This window comes from Gopherus flavomarginatus, chromosome 19, assembly GCF_025201925.1.
Source record: "Gopherus flavomarginatus isolate rGopFla2 chromosome 19, rGopFla2.mat.asm, whole genome shotgun sequence".
Taxonomy (NCBI): domain Eukaryota; kingdom Metazoa; phylum Chordata; order Testudines; family Testudinidae; genus Gopherus; species Gopherus flavomarginatus.
In genome coordinates this window covers 13,013,028-13,034,755 of record NC_066635.1, presented here as the reverse complement: position 1 = coordinate 13,034,755, position 21,728 = coordinate 13,013,028, and the positions used below count along the sequence as shown (strand labels likewise).

Genomic DNA, 21,728 nt, shown 5'->3' with positions numbered 1-21,728 from the left:
CACTTGGAACCTGCATAGGCTGAAACCACCAACTCACTTCAAACAGGCCACCAAAAAGGCAGCATACACCGTAAGAGCCTTTTTAAATAGCCATCAGGTAGAATCATGAATATTCTATATCACTCACTGCATAATCAATGACAGCTCTTTCATTCATACTTCAGGCCACAAAATATTTTAGATTGGACAAATACAAAATGAGGAATAACTGGCTAGGCAGTATACTGCTGGAAAGGATCTGGTGGTTATGGTGAATCACAAATTGAGTATGAGTCAGCAATGTGATGCAGTTGTGAAAAAGGCACATATTCTGAGATGCCTGAACAGGAGTGTCATACATAAGACACAAGAGGTAATTGTTCAGCTCTACTTGGCCCTGGTGAGGCCACAGCTCAAGTACTGTGGCCAATTTTGGGCACTAGACTTTAAGGAAGATGTGGACAAATTGGACAAAGTCCAGAGCATAGCAACAAAATAAAAGGTTTTTAAAAAACTGCTCTACGAGGAAAGGGTAAAAAAACCTGAACATGTTTAGTCTTAAGGAAAGAGGACTGAAGTGGGACCTGCTACCAGTCTTCAAAATATATTAAGAGCGGTTAAAAAGGAGGCTGGTGATCAGTTGTTTTCTGTGTCCACTGAAAGCATGACAAGAAGTAATCAGCTTAATCTGCAGCAAGGGAGATATAGGTTAGATATTAGGAAAAGCTTTCTAATTACAAGAATAGTTAAGCACTGGAATAGGATTCCAAGGGAGGTTGTGGAATCCCCATCACTGAAGGGTATTTTTAAAGAACAGGCTATACTCAACCACCTGTCAGGCATGGTGTAAGATATACTTGCTCTTGCCTCAGCACAAGGTAATTGACAGGAACTAGATGACCTCCTAAGGTCCCTTCTGAAGTTCCAATCCAACATTTCTATGAATAAGCTATTAAAGGAGAAAGGAATTGAAGAAAAACATACAAGTCAAACATTTGATAATACAGAATAGTATTCATTATCTGTCTGATGGACACTAAGTAATGAAGCTTTTAGGAACAATAACAATGTTTATAGTTGTACATTTTTAGCTGTTAATGCTTATGTTTATATAGCTTTTCATTCTAAAAGATCCTAAACCATTTCATGTGTTTAAATTGACAAACATATGTAATGGATCGCTGCTCTAAAGTACATGAATTTAGATGTAATGCAGCAATTATAATTAAATACCAGAACATTGCCAAAAAAAAAAAGTCTGTTGCTCAGGAGAGAAAAGAAGGTTGCGACTAACATCAGAGGATTTGTGTTTCAGAAAAGACTAACAGTTTGATAGCAATCTGAAAAAAATAAAGACCATTTTCAAGACAAAACTGGTTTTATCCTCTACTTTACTAACAGATTGTAGAGACCCAGAAATTAAAAAGCAGCACTTCTCTATTCTGTCACTAGGGGATGCTCTGTTTTCTCTTTGGCTCTACTGTACTAAGCTATCAGGAACAGAAGAATTTTACTTGCACATTTAGCATAGCAAATCAACTCAACAATTGTGAAAGAAACATGCCTCACTCCTTGTTTGCATCTATAAAAATGTCCTTCAATATAGATTTTTAAAAAGTAAGACTAGATCCCATTTAACTATTTCAAACTGAATTACTTGCACTGCACTAAAAGGAAAGGAAACTCCCTAAGCTGCCAATAAAAATAAACAAATTAATCTGTCCCTCTCATCCACAATAAAGGGACAGAGTTAGGGTAAACAGAGAAAAAAATTCTGATGAGAGGCCACAATATCTGAGGGTAGAGTGAAGACATCTGCAAACTTTAAAACTTCAATCAATTGATCAGGAAATAAATTAGTGCACAGACAAAAATTCCTCTGAATAATCATTCTTAAAATACTTTGCCAGACAAGATTTGATGACGAATCATCTACTTTTAGCAGTATAATTTACATTTCAATACTTTATGAACAAAAAGTTCAAAATGTTCAAGAGCAAACTTGTTTTTGGATCCCCCTCCAAGATAAACGGCTAATTTTAAAGGGACAGGAAAACCAAGCTAAGTGCATTTTCAAAATGATGACTAATGCCTTGACAGAGTTCTTAAAATATTCTGGTGAGACATTTATAATTTTTAATAAGCACCTGTAACTGTAGTACAAAGATCCTCCCACTCAGCTGTCACACAACCACCCAGGCAACTTCCTCTGGGTGGGGAAAAAGTATAAATGACATTTCAAAGGTTCTTGAATTATTATCAGTGGAGAATAATAGTTTTATAGAAGACAGGCTTTATACTGTTTATTAGAGGAATCTTGGTAAAGAAAATACTTATTTAACCTACTTTATAAATTATTTACTAGTATCTTATTAGTTTAGCATCCCTGCGCTAAATCAATAAACAAGCTAGTTCATGCTGGAAATACACATAGAAAAACAGGATTTACATATGCGGAAACAAAATTCCAATATACACCTCTATCCCAATATAACATGGTCCTCAGGAGCCAAAAATCTCTACCATGTTATAGGTTAAACTCTGTTATATCGGGGTAGCAGTGGCAGGGCTCCAGAGGTGATTTATAGGGCCTGGGGCTCCCCACAGCAGCTAGAGCTCCAAGCCCTTTAAATCACCGCTCGAGCCCCGCTGCAGGAGCCCCAAGGGTAGCAGCAGCAAGGCTCCAGCAGAGATTTAAAGGGCCCGGGGCTCCCCGCAGCAGCCAGAGCCCCGGGCCCTTTAAAGCGCTGCCTCAGCCCCACTGCCAGAGCCCCAGGGTAACCGTGCTATATGCAAACTCGTGTTATATCGGGTCGCATTATATCGGGGTAGAAGTGTATTAGGCCCCAATCTTGCAAATCTCCATGTGCTTAACTTTAAGAACATGAGTACTCCTACTGGTCACACGTTAAAGTTAAGCACATACATAAATGTTTGTCATCTCAGGGCATCAGTTTGTATCTTTCATTATTACAGCTATTCACCTGAATGGTACAGTAACACCTTGCTTCTGCATGATGATCTTCAAGTTAAAAGCTGCATTAATAACTCAAAACAAAAAAAATCACATTTAAAGCATTTATTTTGAAAAATAAAATACAAAAGATCACAGCATTGTAAATGTACATGTAATTTATCAACATCTCAGAAATGATTTTTTTAAATAATTAAAAGAAAGATATTTAACAATTTCCATATCCATAAAATTGAAAACAGGCTCAACTGTTCTACCAAAAAACACAAATGAGGACAAGCACAGGCCACTTTTACAAAATTTCATACATTTAAATTCCAAATGTTTCACAAACCATTTTTACAAACCCTTTAAAATTAAGCTCTGGAATTAAACAAAGATATAGACAGAATAGCAGTTTCAACATAGGCCAGATTTTGCTTTAATTTCATTTTCAAACTGTAGAAACAGTTATATAAATGTAACACAGTACATCATCATCAGTGAAAGTGTTCACCATATCAGAAAAGTGCTTTTATTGTTACAGGTTTAAGTGTGCTCACAAAAAACCAAAAACAAACCACCAAACAAAAAGCCCCAAACAAAACAAAAAACACAGTCTGAAGGCAAATGGGAGAAGATTCGAAAAAAGCAGGCCATGAGCGGTACACCTCACTGATCTCGGTAGAACGGACCTTATAATGTCATGTCAAAGAGAAAATAATAATTGAACAGGTTAGAATTTGTGCACTCATTTTATTTGTTAAAATTCATTTTGCAGCCCCACACATTTTCATAAATACAAAGACTAATTCACAATTGGAATGGCAACAATCTCAACTGGTCCAAAATTACCATCCAAGCTAGGCACAGCCACTCTCGAACCTTTCCTTCAACCCCATATGGATGTTTTTAAAGCATGAAACCTTGTCGGAAGTAAGTCATTTGTAAGGCAAAGACAGTGAAAAGCTTTTTATCTCTGTATACTTTCAATAAACCCTTTAGCTATATAGTGCAAATTATTTCTTTTTATTAACAACTTTCTCTTCCATCATAAATTGACAGTGAAATTGCTTCTGAGGATTCTTTCAAGGAGATTTTGCTGCTTTGGAACGTAAAAAACAGCACTAAATCAAACTCCAATGCCAATTATTTATGAAAGTAAGATTATCTGAGACATAAAAGTTTTAAATGTTTTTCTTATGTAATACTACATGAATGCTTTCCACATAGATTTCTAAATTAAGAATGTTTCCCAAGCAGAATTTATTTCTTTATAATGCAACATAATCCTTTTGTGTACATGTGCTATTTGTTTATTTATAAACACTATGTTGCCTTGGTTTAATTTAAGATGGATGTTGCATTTTGCTGGGCACCCAGAATATTTTAAGCAAGGAGTGCTCTAAAAATAAACTCCTTATTGATTATAGCATTAGCAGTAATGCCTTCACCATTGTCCCAGTACAAAGTGCTCTAAAATATGCATTCCCTATCCTGGCCATTTTTCATCAAAGAAATACAATTTTCCTGTGGCTGCTTCAGGATGTATGGAACACTATAGACAAAAAACATAAGATTAGCTCTCTTTTTTTGGTCATTTCTTATCCCACTCTTTAGCCAAAGAACTGTTTTTAAAAATATAAAAAGTTTATTCTAAAAAACTCTCTCTTGTTAAAAATGCATTTCAATTTGATGTACAAATGTCACCTGCATATTAATTTTAACACAAATTAAAAATGTGAAGATCCACTAAAAAGTGCCAAATAGTTTGTTCATTTTATATTTTCCTTTGTACTTCCAGCTGTACCACAGCGCAGAGAAATCCAAGAATAGAGAAAATGGTTTAAATTCAGAGGTGATATCATGTATGGTTGTCTAGCAATCCTGAAATGATGTAATTTACACTTTTTCAGCTCCTCAGCATATTGAATTATACCAAATTGACTCAAATATATTACTTTCGAATCTGAACTAAATACCTTCCATCTATTTCCCACCCTAAGCCCCAAATAAATTAATGCAGAATGCAATTTTCCACTCTGAAGCTTCCATTAATGATTTGAGATTTTAAAAAAAGATCACAATTAACCAGCTTAACTGAAACAATTGGAGCAGATAACCTTGTGACACTCCATTTTATTACCTTATGTGCAAGGTAAGTCCATCGATATTCTACTCCACTGGTTCTGTCTGTTAAAGCAAATACATACATATATTAATATAAAATGCTATCACCAATTAAAACAAAATTAGTTGTTTTCCATTACAAAATAAAAATATCGCTAATAGTGCCATTTAGTTGTTTGGTTCTTTTTATTATACTCAAGACTCAATCAACAGAACAAAATATTAAGTAGTAAGACTAATTTAATAGAAGCAATTTCAACTCCAGCTTCAGATTTTCCAAAAGGGAAGCAATCATATATACTTTATAATTCTTTTAGCATATACTGCCCATGAAGCATACTAACTCTACTGCTATATCACAAAGATTTTTTTATGCAGTGTTGTTGTAGCTGTGTTGGTCCTCGGATATGAGAGAGACAGGGTGGGTGAGGTAGTATCTTTTATTGGATCAATTTTTGTTGTGAAAGAGACAAGCTTTTGAGCTGCACAGAGCTCTTTTTCAGATCTGGGAAAGATACTCAGTGTCACAGCTAAACACTTGGTGGAACAGACTGTCAAACATAAGGAGACAACACATTGCAAGAAACTACTCAAACAGAAGTGGCAATTAACATCTCTGCAGTCATAGGACAAAGGAGAGTTACTGGGCTGCAGACTGTTGTAATGAGACATAAAACCAGTGTCTCTATTGAGACCATGATTTTTGGTGTTTAGCTGAGTTATGAATTTAAGCTCCCATGCCTGTCTTTTGAAGGTATTATGCAGGTTTCCTTTAAGGATAAGGACTGAGAAGTCAGATTTGAAGTGATCATTTTGTGAAAAGTGTTAACCCACGGATGATAGGGTATTTTTGTCTTTTATCATTTTTGCTGATTTTGTTGTCGAATGTAAAGTTGTTAAGGATGAAGAGGAAAAGGATGAGTTTAGCAATGTGTTTAAGGTAGCTATCTCAATGTTGTCCATTGTCTTATAGATATGTGAAGCAGCCGTGTTGAGGGATACTGGTGTACAGGGAAGCAACATTTATAGTGGCAGGTATGGTGTTCTGAGGGAGGTTTGTGGTGGTGTGGAGTTTCTGAAGGAAGTCAGTCCTTTGAGTAAAGAGTGGTCTCAGCATACTTTATGAGTCCTGATATTCCTTCAGTAAGAGTGCCATGGTCAGATACGATGGGTGTGCCTGGGTTCCCTTGTCTGTGTACCTTGGGAAGCATGTAGAAGGTCCCTGGTGTGGGTTTGTGGGAGATGAAGTGATAGTTTGTCTTGGAGTTGCCTGGGGAAGGATTTGATGATATCCTTAAATTCTTGTGTGAATTGTGATATGGGGTCTTCTTTGAATTCTTTATGGTAGGTGGTGTACAAGAGTTATCAGTTGGCCTAATTGATGTAGTCATCACAATTGAGAACTACAGTGATACCCCCTTTGTCTGCTAGTTTGATCACTATATAGTGGTTGGCTTTTAGAGACTGTACAGCTATCCTCTCCACAGTGGAGAGATTGCGGTAGACATGATGTTTGTTAAGGATGTCACAGCCGATTTTTTTTCTGAAGTAATCAATGTAATGGTCAAGTATGTGGTAGACACCTTGGATGTTTTTTTGGGTTTTTTTGTTTTGTTTTGCATTCTTCTGCAGCATGAGGAATGGGTCACTGGCTGGTTTGAACTAGAATAAATGGTAGATTTTCCGAAACTGAAATCTTTAAATCAAGATTTGAGGACTTCAGTAACTCAGCCAGAGCGTATGGGCCTGTTGCAGGAATAGGTGAGTCAGGCTCTGCAGCCTGCGACGTGCAGGAGGTCAGATTAGATGATCATGATGGTCCCTTCTGGCTTAAAGTCTATGAATCTAAGATATTACCTCATCTACTTTATCTCTCTAAAGATTTTTTTCTGACTTCAGTTTATGCGTTTCTCTCTTTTTGGAGAAACATAAAACTTACTCTTTTAAATTAAGCAGATTTAAATTAACTGTATCAGTTCTACTACTAAGAATTGGAAGAGTTCCATTTTAACCATCTGACTTGGAACACAACAGACATATGCTGCAAGTTAAGGACCAAATTCTGCTGACTTAACAGGTCAATTTTTTAAAAATAGGAATTATTTATTTTTTAAACAACTAGTATTGTAGGCTTCAGGAAACATGACAGTTTAGGGTTTATAAAGCACCATGTCTATTTACTGTGCTCTATTAGGTATTTTAAAAATAGTTTAACTTCCACTATTCAGAAATTCAACACCACACAGGTACGTACTGCTAACTTTTTCTTTTAGACACAACTGTGCACATGTACTACATATACTGCAACTACACATGTAATATTGTATCTTAACAAGCCTTTGTCATCATTTAGTTCTATGAACTAACCACTGCATACTTCTTCAAATCAGTTTGCTGAACTACTACTGCTAAAAATCTGACATTTCAATACTTTTTCACCTTTAAGCTGCAATAGACACTTTGGCCAGCAGTTGAGAGCTGAGCAATACTATGAATACTGTGAGCAACAGCACATTTAGCTGAGTGGTGTCAGGTTCTTCATGGCTTTATATTAGCTAAGCACAGCTTGCAAAGCATGAACACTAACTGTTCAAAATGTAAGAACAGGCAAACACCTAGTAACAGAGCAAAGCCCAGGTTAGAGATCGCACATAAAGAAAGTTTATCAGAAAGATTGAAGGTGCCCACAGCTAAGAGTTTTATGCTCTGAAAACGTGAAACAGACACCACAGCTACTCTACTTTACTGGTCCATGTTCATTTTATCTTGCCACGGGACTTCCTTTCTACTGTCTTCTTTGGCTGGAACAAAAGAAACCAATTTTGGTTTTTAAATAAAAAAATATTTTTAATTTGAACTGATGGGGCAAGTCGAAAGGTTTAATTTCACATGCAATAAATTCTTCTGTGCATTTTCCTCAATCTCTAGTTTTAACATATCAAGAATAATTAAAAGTTATCCTTAAGAAAAATAGTTAGTTCCTATATTTTTGGATATTGAATTACAAAATGTGCCTATCCTTTTATCCTGAGAGTATGACACTGAAAGCATGAACAAAGTTTCTGAAACACTGGTTACAAACATCACACTAATCTTCCCAATGACTGTAAGAGGTAAGCAAGTCCAGTAAAAGGTTTTTTATCTGGAATGTTGGGGGGGGTGCCAGTAAGTGAAAAATTCTAGTTAACTAAGAGGGAGGGAGTTTGGGTGCAGGAGGGGATGTGGAGCTGGAGCTGAGGCACAGGAAAGGGTATGGGATGCTGTATCTGGGTGGCACTCACCTTGAGCGGCTCCCCAGAAGCATTGACGTGTCCCTGCTGCTCCTAGGTGGAGGCGCAGCTAGGCAGCTCTGCATGCTGCCTCCATCCACAGGCGCCACCCCCGCAGCTCCCATTGGCCATAGTTCCCGGCCAATGGGAGCTGCAGAGCCATTGCTCAGGGCACGGACAGCGCACAGAGCCGCCTAGCCGCGCCTCTGCTTAGGAGCGGCAAGGACATGTCGCTGCTTCAGGGAGCCACACACAGCCAGGTAGGGAGCCCGCCAGCCATTGACAGCGCATGAACCATTGGTTGGAGGAGACTAGCCCCTAGCCTGCTCCTTCTGCCCGAGGCCTTCTGCACCCCCCCCTGCAGCCGCTGGCTCCCACTCCAGGCTAGCACCTCTTGCCCTGGAGTGCCAGTGCTGTGGCCGCAGCCCTGGAGTGCTGGGAGGGGAGGCGCCATGGCCCCAGCCCCCACCCAGGCCCGGAGGGCAGGTGCCACCACACAGGGGCACTGAAGCCACAGAGTGGGAAGCAGTGGGACTGGAGATGGGTGGGGCCACACCTGTCTGTTCGAGGAGGCACAGCCTCCCCCAGCCTATGATACCTGCCACCGATGCTGCTGGCCCCACGCAAACTGAACTATAAACTGGACTTTCAATGAAGGTCGTGAATGCCGGTTCATAGAGTTTTTCAGCTGGAAAAGTGCCGGATAGCTCAGCTTTTCTTGTATATTATTAAAAGGATAAGAAAACTGAGTAAGAGAGCAAAGTCACTATTTCCTAACTACCAGCGCCCTGATACTCTACAGGGTGACAATACTCCCTCTAGAGCACTGGCTCCAATGCTTTTTTACTAAGGTCACCCACCAACTCCATTTTGTCTATTTTTCTGACCCTTCCAGGGTACAAATGGGGGATCCCCAAAATCACAGACCACCACCCTCCTCCTTGCACTGCAAAGGGGACACTGGCAGCCTGCAGCAACTCCCTACAACCTGGCACCACAACCTTAATCCTGGCCCAGGGCAGAAGGGAGGTCCGGGTGGAGCAGACTGGAGAGCAACCCTGCTCCACACTCACCCCACGGTGGCAGGTCCTGTCACATGAGGCTGGGCCTAGCTCCCCATTCTGGGCATTGCGACCAGGCACGCAGGGTCGCAGCACCACTCAGGTTTGACTCAGCCACCCCTTCACCATGACTGGGCCAAACAGCCATGGTGCTGTACCCCATGAGCCCTTCTGTCATAGTCGGGCCAACCCTGTGTGGCACTGGGATCCCATGTGCCAGATTGCGACAGCCAGAGCAAGGTCCAGCCATGAGGGACAGGAGACTCTGCTACAGGGTGACTGCATAGCAAGCTCACTCTCCAACCCCCTCCTCCTAGCACCAGACCTGTGACTCATCTAGAACCTGCGCATGGCCCAACCGTGGGTTGAAACTCACCACTTGGGAAATACTGCTTGAATGAAATGAAACTTCATAAGCACAGTGGGCTGAACCATTGTCCTGTGTGTACTCAAACTTTTTCAAATTGCCACTTCTTTGACAGACATTAATACACATTATTTTATGGCATCAGTGTGAGGAAGGAGGAAAAGATGAAGTGTTTTAGTGAGTTACCTAATTACCTGGTCTTCCCCAAATATGCAATTCTCTATGGCTCCCAGGTTCTTAGAACCACCATTTTTGTAATAATGCTAACCTCAAGAAATCAAAAATCATGACTGCACCCCTAAAAATCAAGAGACTTTTATAGAAAAAATTATATTGTGTTTTTTCAGTCCGTCTTGATTTTTTAACTCCACTTACCCATCCCCAATGCATGGGGGCGTGACAATTAATGTTGTCCATTCTGCCAAATGTATTTTCCCCTGCTGCAGGAGCTCAAACATGCCTGCCCCCACCCCAGCAATTAATCCTGTCCCCCAGCCCTACCACAAGTTTGCCCCCCCAGCACCCACCCTATCAGTTCAGACCCCTTCATTCAGTTCAGATGCCCACCCCATCAGCCTCCACCCCGCTCAGTTCAGCCCCCATCAATTCATCTCCCACCTCTCCACAGCTATTCCTCTCTCTGTTTCTATAGGGCGGAATCACATTAATGTTAGATCTTTTTCAACTTAACTTTTGTATTATTCTAACTAATTTTTCATGAACAAGCCCTAAGATAATAATGACAAGCAATTCCAGCCTTTGGTATCTCAAGCACTTCGTACATAGATACATCACCAGAAGTGCTACCAATTACAGGGGTCCCACCCTATAGCCCAGGGGTAGCCAGCCTGAGAAGGAGCCAGAATTTAACAAAGTACATTGCCAAAGAGCCACAGCAATACATCAGCAGCCCCCCATCAGCTCCCTCACCCGGCTTCCAGCACCTCCCACCCACCGGCAGCCCTGCCGACCAGCGCCTCCCCCTCCCTCCCCACACCTCCTGATCAGCTGTTTCGTGGCATGCAGGAGGTTCCAAGGGGGTGAGGGGGGGAGAGAGAAGCGAGAACACTGCAGGCTCAGGGGACGGGGCAGGAAGGGGTGGAGTGGGAGAAGGGCCTGTGACAGAGCCAGGGATTGAGCAGTGAGCACTCCTGGCACATTGGAAAGTTGGCCCCGGAGTCAGTGCCTATACAAGGAGCCACATATTAACTTCTGAAGAGCCGCATGTGACTCTGGAGCCACAGGTTGGCCACCCTGCTATAGCCTTTCCTCATGTAACTGTGATTGGGAATTTTCCCTAGGTCAGGACTGAGCCCATAATTTGTATGCATTCCTACAACAACAACATGATCCATTTTTGTTTTCAATCCAACCTTGTAAAAATTCTCACTCATCAGGGACAATGTTTTGTTTTCTTTTGGGTTTGCTTTGGTTTTGTAAAACAGGCAAGTAAAATATCATTAATATGTTTACTATCTTCATGGTAAAAGCGAGTGAGCATGTTTTGCTGCTGGGTGACACAATCTGCATGATGCTTTTTCAATGCCAGATTAACGGACTAGGACGAGGCACATTTAGATGCAGTCGTCTTCTCTTTTTTTGTCATTAGATTCACCATATTAAAAGCAAAGAAAACCATGTAGTTGATAATTTTATAACATGTACGTTTATTGTACAACAATTCCTCAATGGAAATTAACCAGTTGAAAAATATATCTGTTTGAGAGTCTATTTAAATTTCTTAATTCTTTAAAACTTGTTTGTAGTCACAAGACATCTACATATTAATCTAATGGAATTCTGAGAATTAAGTCCTATTTTCTCTTTGATTAAAGTAAAGGTCAATTAAATTGTTAGCAGAAGACCAGCAACAGAACCCAGAATTTGAGATGCTGCACATAGAAATGGAAAACCTTTGTTGGGTTTATATTGATACCAGACCTAGATCAGGCAGTCTCTTGGCAATTTATGTCTGAAGGACCTCAAGTCTGTTATTGAAACTATAAGGAAATACCTTCTCTAGTTATTATGCTCACATAGCCCCTCTTCTAATCTCTTCAATACCCTCTACGACAGGACTGTGCCATGTACAAGCATCACATTATTAGTAGTGCTTAATACATAATTATATTACTATAGAATAGAATACACTTGCAGGGCCGGCGCTACCATTTAGGCAGCCTAGGTAATTGCCTAGGGCGCCAGAATAATTGGTGGGCAGCATTTTGCCGGAGGGGGCGGCAGGCAGCTCCGGTGGAGCTGCCGCAGTGGTGCCTGCGGAGGGTCTGCTGGTCAGTGGCTCCGGTGGAGCTGCCGCAGTCATGCCTGTGGACAGTCGGCTCCTCGCGCAGCTCCGGTCAACCGCCCGCAGGCACGACTGCGGCAGCTCCACTGGAGCCGCGCAGCACCGGACCCTCCGCAGGCACCACTGTGGCAGCTCAACCGGAGCCGCGGGACCAGCACGCGGGGCGGCGAAATTGCCGTCCTCCTAGGGCACTCAAACTCCTAGCGCCAGTCCTGTACACTTGACTACTTTGGGAGGATAATCCTCCCTATCTATAAATAAATAAATAAACAAATGTAATTGCATTACAAGGTCAGCAAAACTCCCTGAACTAGTTAGCTGATGAGATTATTATATCTTAATGTACTCAATTAGAATTAGAATTAAAGTTGTGAAGTATATTAACTAGTTCAATGTTCTTAGTAAATGATGAGATAACTTATCTTTACTGCCCAGGACTGTACTGCTTTACTGAAGTGTGGCAAAACACTCTGGAGATAGCCTCGCTATCTGCCCTATACTTGATTTAGAACCTTTCAGAACAAGGCAACTGATAGCAAATTACGTTTCTTTACTACCAACAATAATACACAACAATCCATTTAGAGGTATTTAGAATGAAACTTGGCCTGAATGGCAAAGTTCAGATCTGAAGTTTCCCAAGCTTCCAGGAATGTTTGGATCTGGCACTTTGTCTTGGACTCCTCTCTAGTTTGGATGCAGCGTGCTACATTCCATACCAGAGATGCAAACAGGCTCAGGAATAGTGTGGGGACGCTAGGACTCTCTATGACCGTGCAGGAGAAGAGCAATGAAGATCCCGAGCTCTGTGGGAAATCTAGTAGGCACTCAGTTTTCTATCGCCCACTAGCAAACAAGACATCAAGTAGAAAAAGTAGGCATGGAACTAATATTAAAAATAGGATACAAGAAGGCCCCAGCATGTAGACGGGAAAAAAATCAAATTACTCTAGACAGTGGGACAAACTATATACAATTCCCAGTTTATGGCACATACTTCATTAATCCAGATGAGGGAATTCTCGAAAGTTCTGTAAACTCAGATATTTAAGCATTCCTTCAGAGGGAAATGAAGCACTATGTGGCTTCACAAATCTGACCAGTCTTACTATCAGCTTCTGTCATGGAATGCCTACCTATTCATAGGAGGACATATTACCTATGACTCAACCATATATAATCACACTGAAATGCAAATATCAGTTCTCTATAAAGGGATTGTTAATAAAGATTTCTATCACATCTCTCTTGCATTCACACACTTTCTCCATATTACTTCACCAGAGAGAAGGAAAATAATCCAATACTGTACCTGAGGCATTTCTTTAAGAAAATCAGGAAGCTGAAATTCACCTTTATAGACCTGGGGGGAAAAAAACAGTACAATTTAAACAGATGCTATCATTATGTTATGTTCAAACTGCTAACAGGAATTCTGTTCAATAAAAGATAGGTTAGTCTGGGTCATCTGGAACTAGTCATGCTAATCAGACATGCCTGGAGCATGGAGGATTGATTTAAATCAACGATTTTAATCAAGATTTAAATGAGCAAACAGGAAACCTTGATTTAAATAATTTACTGTAATCGTGTTTTGCATTTGTAATTTTTAGCTATTTTCCTAAAAAAAAAGCTGAGTCCCATCAGTTGGTAACCACTAAAACATGTTGATTTGCAACTAAATATAGACTTTACACTAAATTTAGGCTTCTTTTAAGAACTAGTAGATCTCATTCTCACAACTAGTTTTTGTTCATAGATTGGAAAAGGAAAACAAGCTTTCCTGCTTTTTCAACTCCCAAATGATTTGTTAACTTTGAATGTAGTAGTCATTGAACCAAACTAGTTGAATAAACTGAAATGAAGAAAATATTCTCTCTCCACCTCCAGAAGAGCCTACTCCTGAATAATTGGCTTAGTACTTCAGTAAGCTCTGATTCCAGATACTTAGTCACAAAGTTCAAAAATGTACTTGTTAATATTATATTTGATATTTAAATAATTAATAGATTATAGTAAATTTAAGCCTTAACATAGATTGTCAAATTCTAATTTAATTTTAAATATGTTTATTTCAAAAAATAAAACAATTTAAACTTTTGAAAATCTGATTTAAATAAAAATGATTGTATTTTCTTTTAAATCATTGATTTTTATCCATCAGGTTGTGGCACTTCTTATTTTAGAAATTCTCCTTTTAATTCATGAATGAGAATGTGTGTTCGTCTGATCCAGTTCTACATCTTAACACACATTCTCCAGCTTATAACTCCATGGTGCCTACAAAAAGCCTGAGAATAGTTAAGCTGCTGATGTGCTGAGACCACTGCCTATCATGCTGACAAGCACTGTAGCTTTTTCTTATGCTCCCCAATCTGTCTGTACCCAAATGTTTATTTCTCGTCTTACACTTGGCCTGGAAGCTTTTTGGGGCATGGGCCATCTTTTTGTGTTCTGTTTGTACCGTGCCTAGCACAATGGCAGCCTAGTCCATGACTGGAGCCCAGAGGACTATAGTAATACAAACAATAACGTCACGTATTGACTGATTGTTCTGTTCGAGTGAGAAGTAAATGGCATTTAATACAATTTTTATTTAAGAAACATGCACTAGGTTAATACACGGCAAAAATCTTATAATTTATCCTACTTTTGAAGTTCTCAGGGTACAAATTATGCTTGATGTAAGTCCGATATACCTTATTCACTATATATTAACTTAGCTATATACCAATATAAAACTGTCTTTTTTAAATCTGTCTTTCCCTACTATGCGGTGCCATGCAAAAATCTCTCCAAAATTAAAACCAATTATTAATTAGAGTTTAAAAATAAAAGAGGAATTAAGTACAATTTGCAGTAGGTTATCCTGACATGGCTAATATTGAATAGAAGGATCTTGCATCTACAGAATTGACAGTTTCCTGTCTGGTCTGAATGGGGGTCTAAACTAGATAAAGTCTGCAATATCTTACACTGATTTCTGAGCTCACATTAGGAGCAGAACGGTCTCTGAAATAATTACTATGTCAGTACACTGCAGTGGCCTTGTCGCTGAAGCTGAGTCAGCTCAGAGTTTCCTGTCTGCAAAATAATTCACCCCAAACATGACTGCAACATTAAACAATATGATTCATTTTGAATAGACTAAGCAAGCTGGGAGCTTTCACTACTCTATTTCCATAACTAGACTGGTTAAACATATGCAATGAATGATCCAGACTTTACTAAAAAAAATAACCAGGGAGCAAGGAATCATCTATAGAAGTTGCAAAACCTTAAAAGTTGTTATCTCAAAAGGAGTGGACAAAGATAGAAGAACAATGCTAATCCACAATGATAGGCACAGCTCTCATTCACATTCTTGAAGCCATTCCCATAATAACCATAGCTTCCCACAATAACGTTAATGAAAGCTTCATTGGTCAAAAATTCAGCATGTGGTCAATGAGATCCAAATGTATTGTAAACGTCTGAGTTCAGCAGACTACTTCAGATTTTTCTCTTTTAGTTATGCCGTTAAAATGAAGCTCATCTCTCTAGACAGCAGCTAATAAAGTGATGCATCAACAATGTTGTCACATTAATACTACAAACAATTATTCACCTATCCACAACATGAAACCATTTTGGCTAATTTCACATCCATGAAATAAATTGAACTGCCTCAGAAGCATTAGGCTATGAAGTTCCATATTAACGTGATTTTTTAGTAGAAGAAAACATAGCTCATGAAAACAATATAGAGATTTGTTACATCAGTGAAAATTAGCAAAAAGTGGAAAAGACTAATAGCCACGAAAGTCACAATGATCAGCTCAGTTACTTCCAAAATGCCCAAACGCTAATTAACTCAGTGTACTGAGCTTCTGTGAGGGAGTAAATATTCCAACCTGCAGGTTAAAAAGTCGATATAGTCCAAGCACCACTATGTTACTCAATACTTGTTTAATGAAAAGGAGCCCATTTAAAAACAGGATTAATAATAGTTTTGGGTCAGGATTTTAATGCAGATATAATTCTCTCCCTGTTATATTTTGCAATGTTTTATTTGGTCAGTTCAGTGTACAATGTTAAAAATTTGACAAAATAAAATTCTCATGCAACAGAGATACAGCAACAGGCACCTGGAAGACAGCTGTGCAATTATTCACATACTACCAAAGACAAATCCTTCTTAGATAGTATTTTAATATTATGGTAGAGTCAAAGGTGCAACAAAGCCTCTAGTCACACAGCATTATCAATTTTCCATAAGCATAATTGGGCACAGCAGATCAGATTACTGCAGATAAAAGTGATACTGTAATTTGCTACATGCTTCATTTTTGTAATGTAGATACTGAAGAAAAACTACTTTTGGTTCAGACAGACATTTTAAATATTCATAACCTAGGAGATTCTTTGCTCCCATCTGTCATGAACAGTCAGTTTCCTACCATGTGAATTCTTATCCACAAAACAGATAATCGAAACCAAACTGCCCATGTGATGTTACATAAAAAGCACCAATACTGCAACATTGTCCAAAAATAATGCAAGAGGAGATTTGATTAGGAGTTTTTAAAAATTAGGAATTTGGGAGGGTTTTTACATAGACTCTTTCATACTAATACATGCATTGTACAAGTGAGACAGCCAAAAAACAGGATGTACCTTGTATTTCAATATTTGCAGCTCTAGTTCCTTTTAGGCACTACCAGTTCAAGATCTAAACAACACTTATAAGTTTTAATAAAAAAAAGTTAGTTTATGCAGAACCTGTTGCCCTGAACAAAGTTACCTTCTTAAGTCAGGAAACCTACCTAGATACCATTTCCCCGCCCCTCCCCCAGAGGTTTGTTAAAGATCTTCAAAATATGGACATCTATTATAAACTTGTTCTATTTTCTCATACAAATCACTCAATTCCTCTAACCTCTCCCAAGGAGATGGCAGAAAACATGCAATCCTCACGGAACTGGAGAGTTGCCTGAATAGGATTCTACTTAAACAGTGTGCAAAATATACAAGCACACACTGGCTACTGGGTGGGGTTTTACAACAGTATATCTGAATTTCATACAATTTGGCAATTTTTTAAAAAGAGCCAGAAGTAAACTACATGCAGTCTTTGGAAGCAGGATGGAACTCTAACATTAATGGTTTCCTTGTAAAGTTCTTAAAAAGGTTTATTGAAAAAAAGCTTGAAAGGAAAAATGAGATATTGCTTTTCTGAGGCTGCTGACCTGTCTGTTAATTACTCATCACGGTGAGGAGAGGTGGGGGCTAAGCTTTTCTAGAAGCATCAGATTTATCCACCAATTTTTCTTAGGTATCAAAATGGTTGAGATTCTCTATTCCATCCTAGTAGAGGTTAACAGGGCCAGATGACATTCACCCAACATAGTTACAGTATTGTGCAGCCATAGTTAGCCCTGCTCTGATCCCTGTAAACTCCAATATAGGGCCATTCTGGCTTGTGCTGCAAACCAGATGCAGACCTGAGGAAGATGCCATAACTTAGAATGGCTGCCAAGATGCTAAGTTACACAGGTGCCATTTTGGCTCCCAGAGAAGCCCAGAAAAATCAGAGGACTATAAACCATCTTTGACTCTCGCCCTCAGCTTCACCTTGTGTACTGCACCTCCAGAGAGTTCTACAAGAGTCTTGGCCAGAATGTGCAACATACAGCATCTTTCTTCTTTACAATTTCTCTGTTTCTTATATGGCAGCATATGGCACCATCACTAGTTTTTACAGAAGCAGACTTATAATTAAATGAGCTGTAGTTGTAGCGAAATAATGTATTTAATTTAGTAATTTGTATAAAAACATTTCCCCTGCCACTGCTGGAGCAGCTCTGCAGCCAACTGCTCAGGCGGCCTTGCAGCCAGCCACACTCCAGGGCCAACTGCACCAGCAGCTACTCGGGTGTCCCTGGGCAGCTGGCCAGAGCATCTGAGCTGAGAGCACTGTCCAGAGTGGTCACAATGGAGCACTCTGGGATAGCTCCCAGAGGCCAACACTATCCAATTGCGACAACATTATCCCAATTCGACCCGGCAAGGTCAATTTCACCGCTAGTCCCCTCATCGGTGGAGGAGTACAGAAATCGATTTTAAGAGCCCTTCAAGTAAAAAAAAAAAAAAAAAAAAAGGCTTCATCATGTGGACGGGTGCAGGGTTAAATTGATGTAACGCTGCTAAATTCAACCTAAACTCGTAGTATAGACCAGGGCTAAATCCTAGAGGTTGGTCTAGGCAGGTCTACCCTCAGCTATTGGTGATATGGTGGGAGTCCTGTAATTCCACAATGGAACCAGTTAAATGCCTCATGTGAGAGAGCAGGACATGTCTGTGGTTTATTCCCCCTTGTGTCTTGATCAAGATCCTGTATTATGGCAATCTACTATGCAAGGAGATTTGGGAACTGCTTCTTCAAATGCCAGTCAAAACCACTTCTTCAGTCATGTGGGGTCAACAGAGAAGGCGAAGACATTAGAGAAGGGTGTCATGTTTTACTTTAAATGGAATCATTTCATCTTCTTAAATTAAATCTGTTACTATGCCAATATTTTAACTGTGTGATCACAGTCACTGTTAAGATTTCCAAGCAACTAATATTCAGCGGAATATTAAAGAAGTTAAGAAGAGAATTGGCACCTGATATTTTCAGAAATAAAAGTTTCAGAAATATACTGAATCTTCCACTTTGCGATGGATTGTTTTCTGGATAAAAATCTCCATAATAAAATCCACAAGCTGGGGCTGTTCCTACAGCAATTTCAGAAAACAATTGTCCCAATACAAAACAGCATGGCAGCAATTTACATGTACAAGAAAATCGATTTTGTTTCATTTTATTTTATAAACTACTGCAAATTCCATTGTAGAATTTGTCTCGTAAAGCATACCTATAACAAAGCCTTTTAACCTTTTTTAAAAGCAGGTGTTTACAAATATTTTAAGAAACTATTTTAGATAAGCAAAAAAAAAAAAAAAAAAATCACACTGCAGACTGCAAGTAGGAACTAAAGAAGCAAAACTCATTTAACATAGGTCACTGAACAGTCACCAGATGGCAACTTATAGTAATTAAACTTATACTCCAGTGGTGAACAGCTCAATATCTTATTATTAATCAGGGTTAATTTCTCTTTTCCAAACCATACAGACATTCCTGTGGAGAGAATGGAGGCAGTGGCGTATCTACATCTAAAAAGCTCAAAGAAGAAAGTTAACAACAAACAAACAAACTATACCAAAGGAGTCACAGGAGATTTGGTTCTTCAAGGAAACCCCTCTCTCATGGGTGACCACTTAGAACAGTGTTTTTGAACTGTGGATCATGGCCGAGTACTGGGTCAACTTGCTTTGGTCAGCACCACCGACCGAGACGTTAAAAGTCCCGTTGGGGTGCTGCCCAACTAAGGCAGGCTAGTGCCTACCTTTTCTGACACTGTGCTGCACCCTGGATGCAGCCAGCAGTGGGTCCGGCTTCTAGGCAGGAGGCTAAGGGGCTCCACGCGCTGTCCCCGCCCTGAGCACAGACTCCACATCAGTGCCTGTGGGTGAGAGTCACGCTTCTGCCTAGGAGCCGGACCTGTTGCTGGCCACTTCCAGGATGCAGCATGGTCTGCGGTGCCAGGACAGGCGGGAAGCCAGCCACTGCACTCCGGCTGCGCTGCTGCCAGAGGTAAGTCTGCACCCCAACCCCTGGCCCAGCTCTGAGCCCCCCCCAATTCTGGAACCCCTTCCTGCACCCCAAACCCCTCATCCCCAGCCCCACCCCAGAGCCTGCACCCCCAGCCCAGAGCCCTGACCACCTCCCACACTCCAACCCCCGCCCCAGCATAGAGCCCCCTCCCACACCCTGAACCCCTCATTCCCGGCCCCACCCGCAGCCCTTCCTTCCAACCCCAACCTTCTGCCCCAGCCCTGGGCCACACCCCAAACCTCTTATCCCCAGCTCCGTTGAGTCGCGGACATCAACTATTTTCTCTAACTGGGTCCCCAGAGAAAAGTTTGAGAACCACTGACTTGGTTCTTGTATTCTAAGATGTAATTTTGTTTTTGTTCTTTTCAGTTTAAAAGTTAGAGCAAAGAACACAAGCCAAAATACACAGTGAAATGCTTCTGTGGTCACCAACACCATCCATTCGCAGCTTAGCTATAGCACAATCATGGCCTTGATTCTGGTCTGTTCCACAGCTACATCTCATTGCTGCATACCTTACACAAATATACACTATATCTTTTACAAGACAGAGCTGCTCTACCACACTGGTGTCAAATGCACTATTTATAATGCTTTGGGATCATTATTGCAGAACACTGCCTTTTAAATAAAAAATAAGGACAAACACATGATCTCTAATATAGCGTCTCTCAGTTGATAACACTAGCATAACACTGAGGAAATGTCTTCAAAAGCCAAGTTGGGGATAAGCTGTGTCTTTGGAACAGAAGGGTTGATAAAACTCAATTTCTTTTTCCAGCTATTATGACCAGTCAACAGAATTTTCTGTGACATGACAGAGAAAAATATAGCTTGCAGAAGTTATTATAAGGCCCACCAGTAAGTAGCCAGGCAGAACCTCCACGCTTTTTCCTCTAAGCATATGTAAGTTTTCTTCTCATAATCTCTTTATGGTGAACATCGGAACCTTCAGGAATTGTCAAAAGAAATGACTGGAATATGTGTCCACAAATTCATTCAATGTGGAGTGTGTGCCAAAGAAAAACTAGAGTAATATGTTACAGATGTGAGAGGAAACTGCACAACCAGTCATAATACAAGGCTAAGCCAATTTCAACTGAGTATAAGTCAAAATCTAATAGTCACAAGGAACCCTCCAGTTTTTGCTATATTCTATTCAACTCTTAACAGATGCCTCTGTGAAGTTCACTATTCTGACTGAGCTACAGACACATCCGATATTCTTAAAATATAATGAAGTGATTCTAATACCTTATATTCTTCACTTGGTAAATGGGCTACTAGTTTGTAGCATTTCCGAAAACACCAATTATTAATATTTTATGTGTACATATGAACTCAATTACAAAAGATTCCTTTGTGCATGAGGATATGGAATCTGTTTACCTCTTATATTTCCAGAAAAAGCTACTGAACGTTTAACTATAAATATATCAAACTTGAGTCATTGCTAGGTGATCCTTGAAGTAAAGTGGATGAGCACAACAAGAATACCAAAAGATTTGCTTATATAATAAAAAACTAATAAAGCGCAAAATTCTGCGTAAATGCACAGAAAGCTAGCGTTGAAGTCAACAGGCGCCGTGTATGCACCAAGGGACAGACGTATTTTTATTTATTTGTCCCTCTGTATGCATTGATCTATATCCAACACTATTCAGATTCTAGTGGCACACATCTTCCACCTCCGTACTCAATGCCCTGCATAAGAATGGATGTCTTACATGCATCCACACAGTACAGGACAAGCATGCAAAGCCCAACATGAAATTAATGAAGCAATTAGTCCATAAGGAAAAACAGTTGCTTGCAAGATCAATAATTTATTATTAGCAGAAATATCTTCAGATAAAGCTATTTTAAGGTACAGATTATAACTTGTGAAATGTTATTCAAATGAGCGGTACGTTGCCAGGAATGGCAAATTATAAACCACTGAAAAACTGCTATGCAAGATTTTTA

The 21,728-nt window shown here is 39.9% G+C and overlaps 1 protein-coding gene across 7 annotated transcripts in view; it reads right to left on the bottom strand.

Moving 5' to 3' along the window:
* Positions 1 to 3,043: 3,043 nt before the first annotated feature.
* The window catches only part of TPST1 (tyrosylprotein sulfotransferase 1), a 74,594-nt gene continuing 55,909 nt past the window's right edge, over positions 3,044 to 21,728 (bottom strand). For 3 of the 7 annotated variants that reach the window (XR_007770381.1, XR_007770379.1, XR_007770380.1), the window contains 4 exons: positions 13,377 to 13,427; positions 7,804 to 7,863; positions 5,079 to 5,125; positions 3,044 to 3,627 (listed from right to left, as the gene is read on the bottom strand). Coding sequence is in view for 1 of the 7 variants with exons in the window: in XM_050929350.1 (XP_050785307.1) it covers positions 5,108 to 5,125; positions 13,377 to 13,427 (69 nt within the window). In the remaining 6 variants the exon portion in view is untranslated. Of the gene's footprint in view, positions 3,628 to 5,078; positions 5,126 to 7,750; positions 7,864 to 13,376; positions 13,428 to 21,728 lie in introns of all 7 variants that reach the window. The other 4 variants (XR_007770384.1, XR_007770383.1, XR_007770382.1 and 1 more) reach the window with 4 other exon arrangements.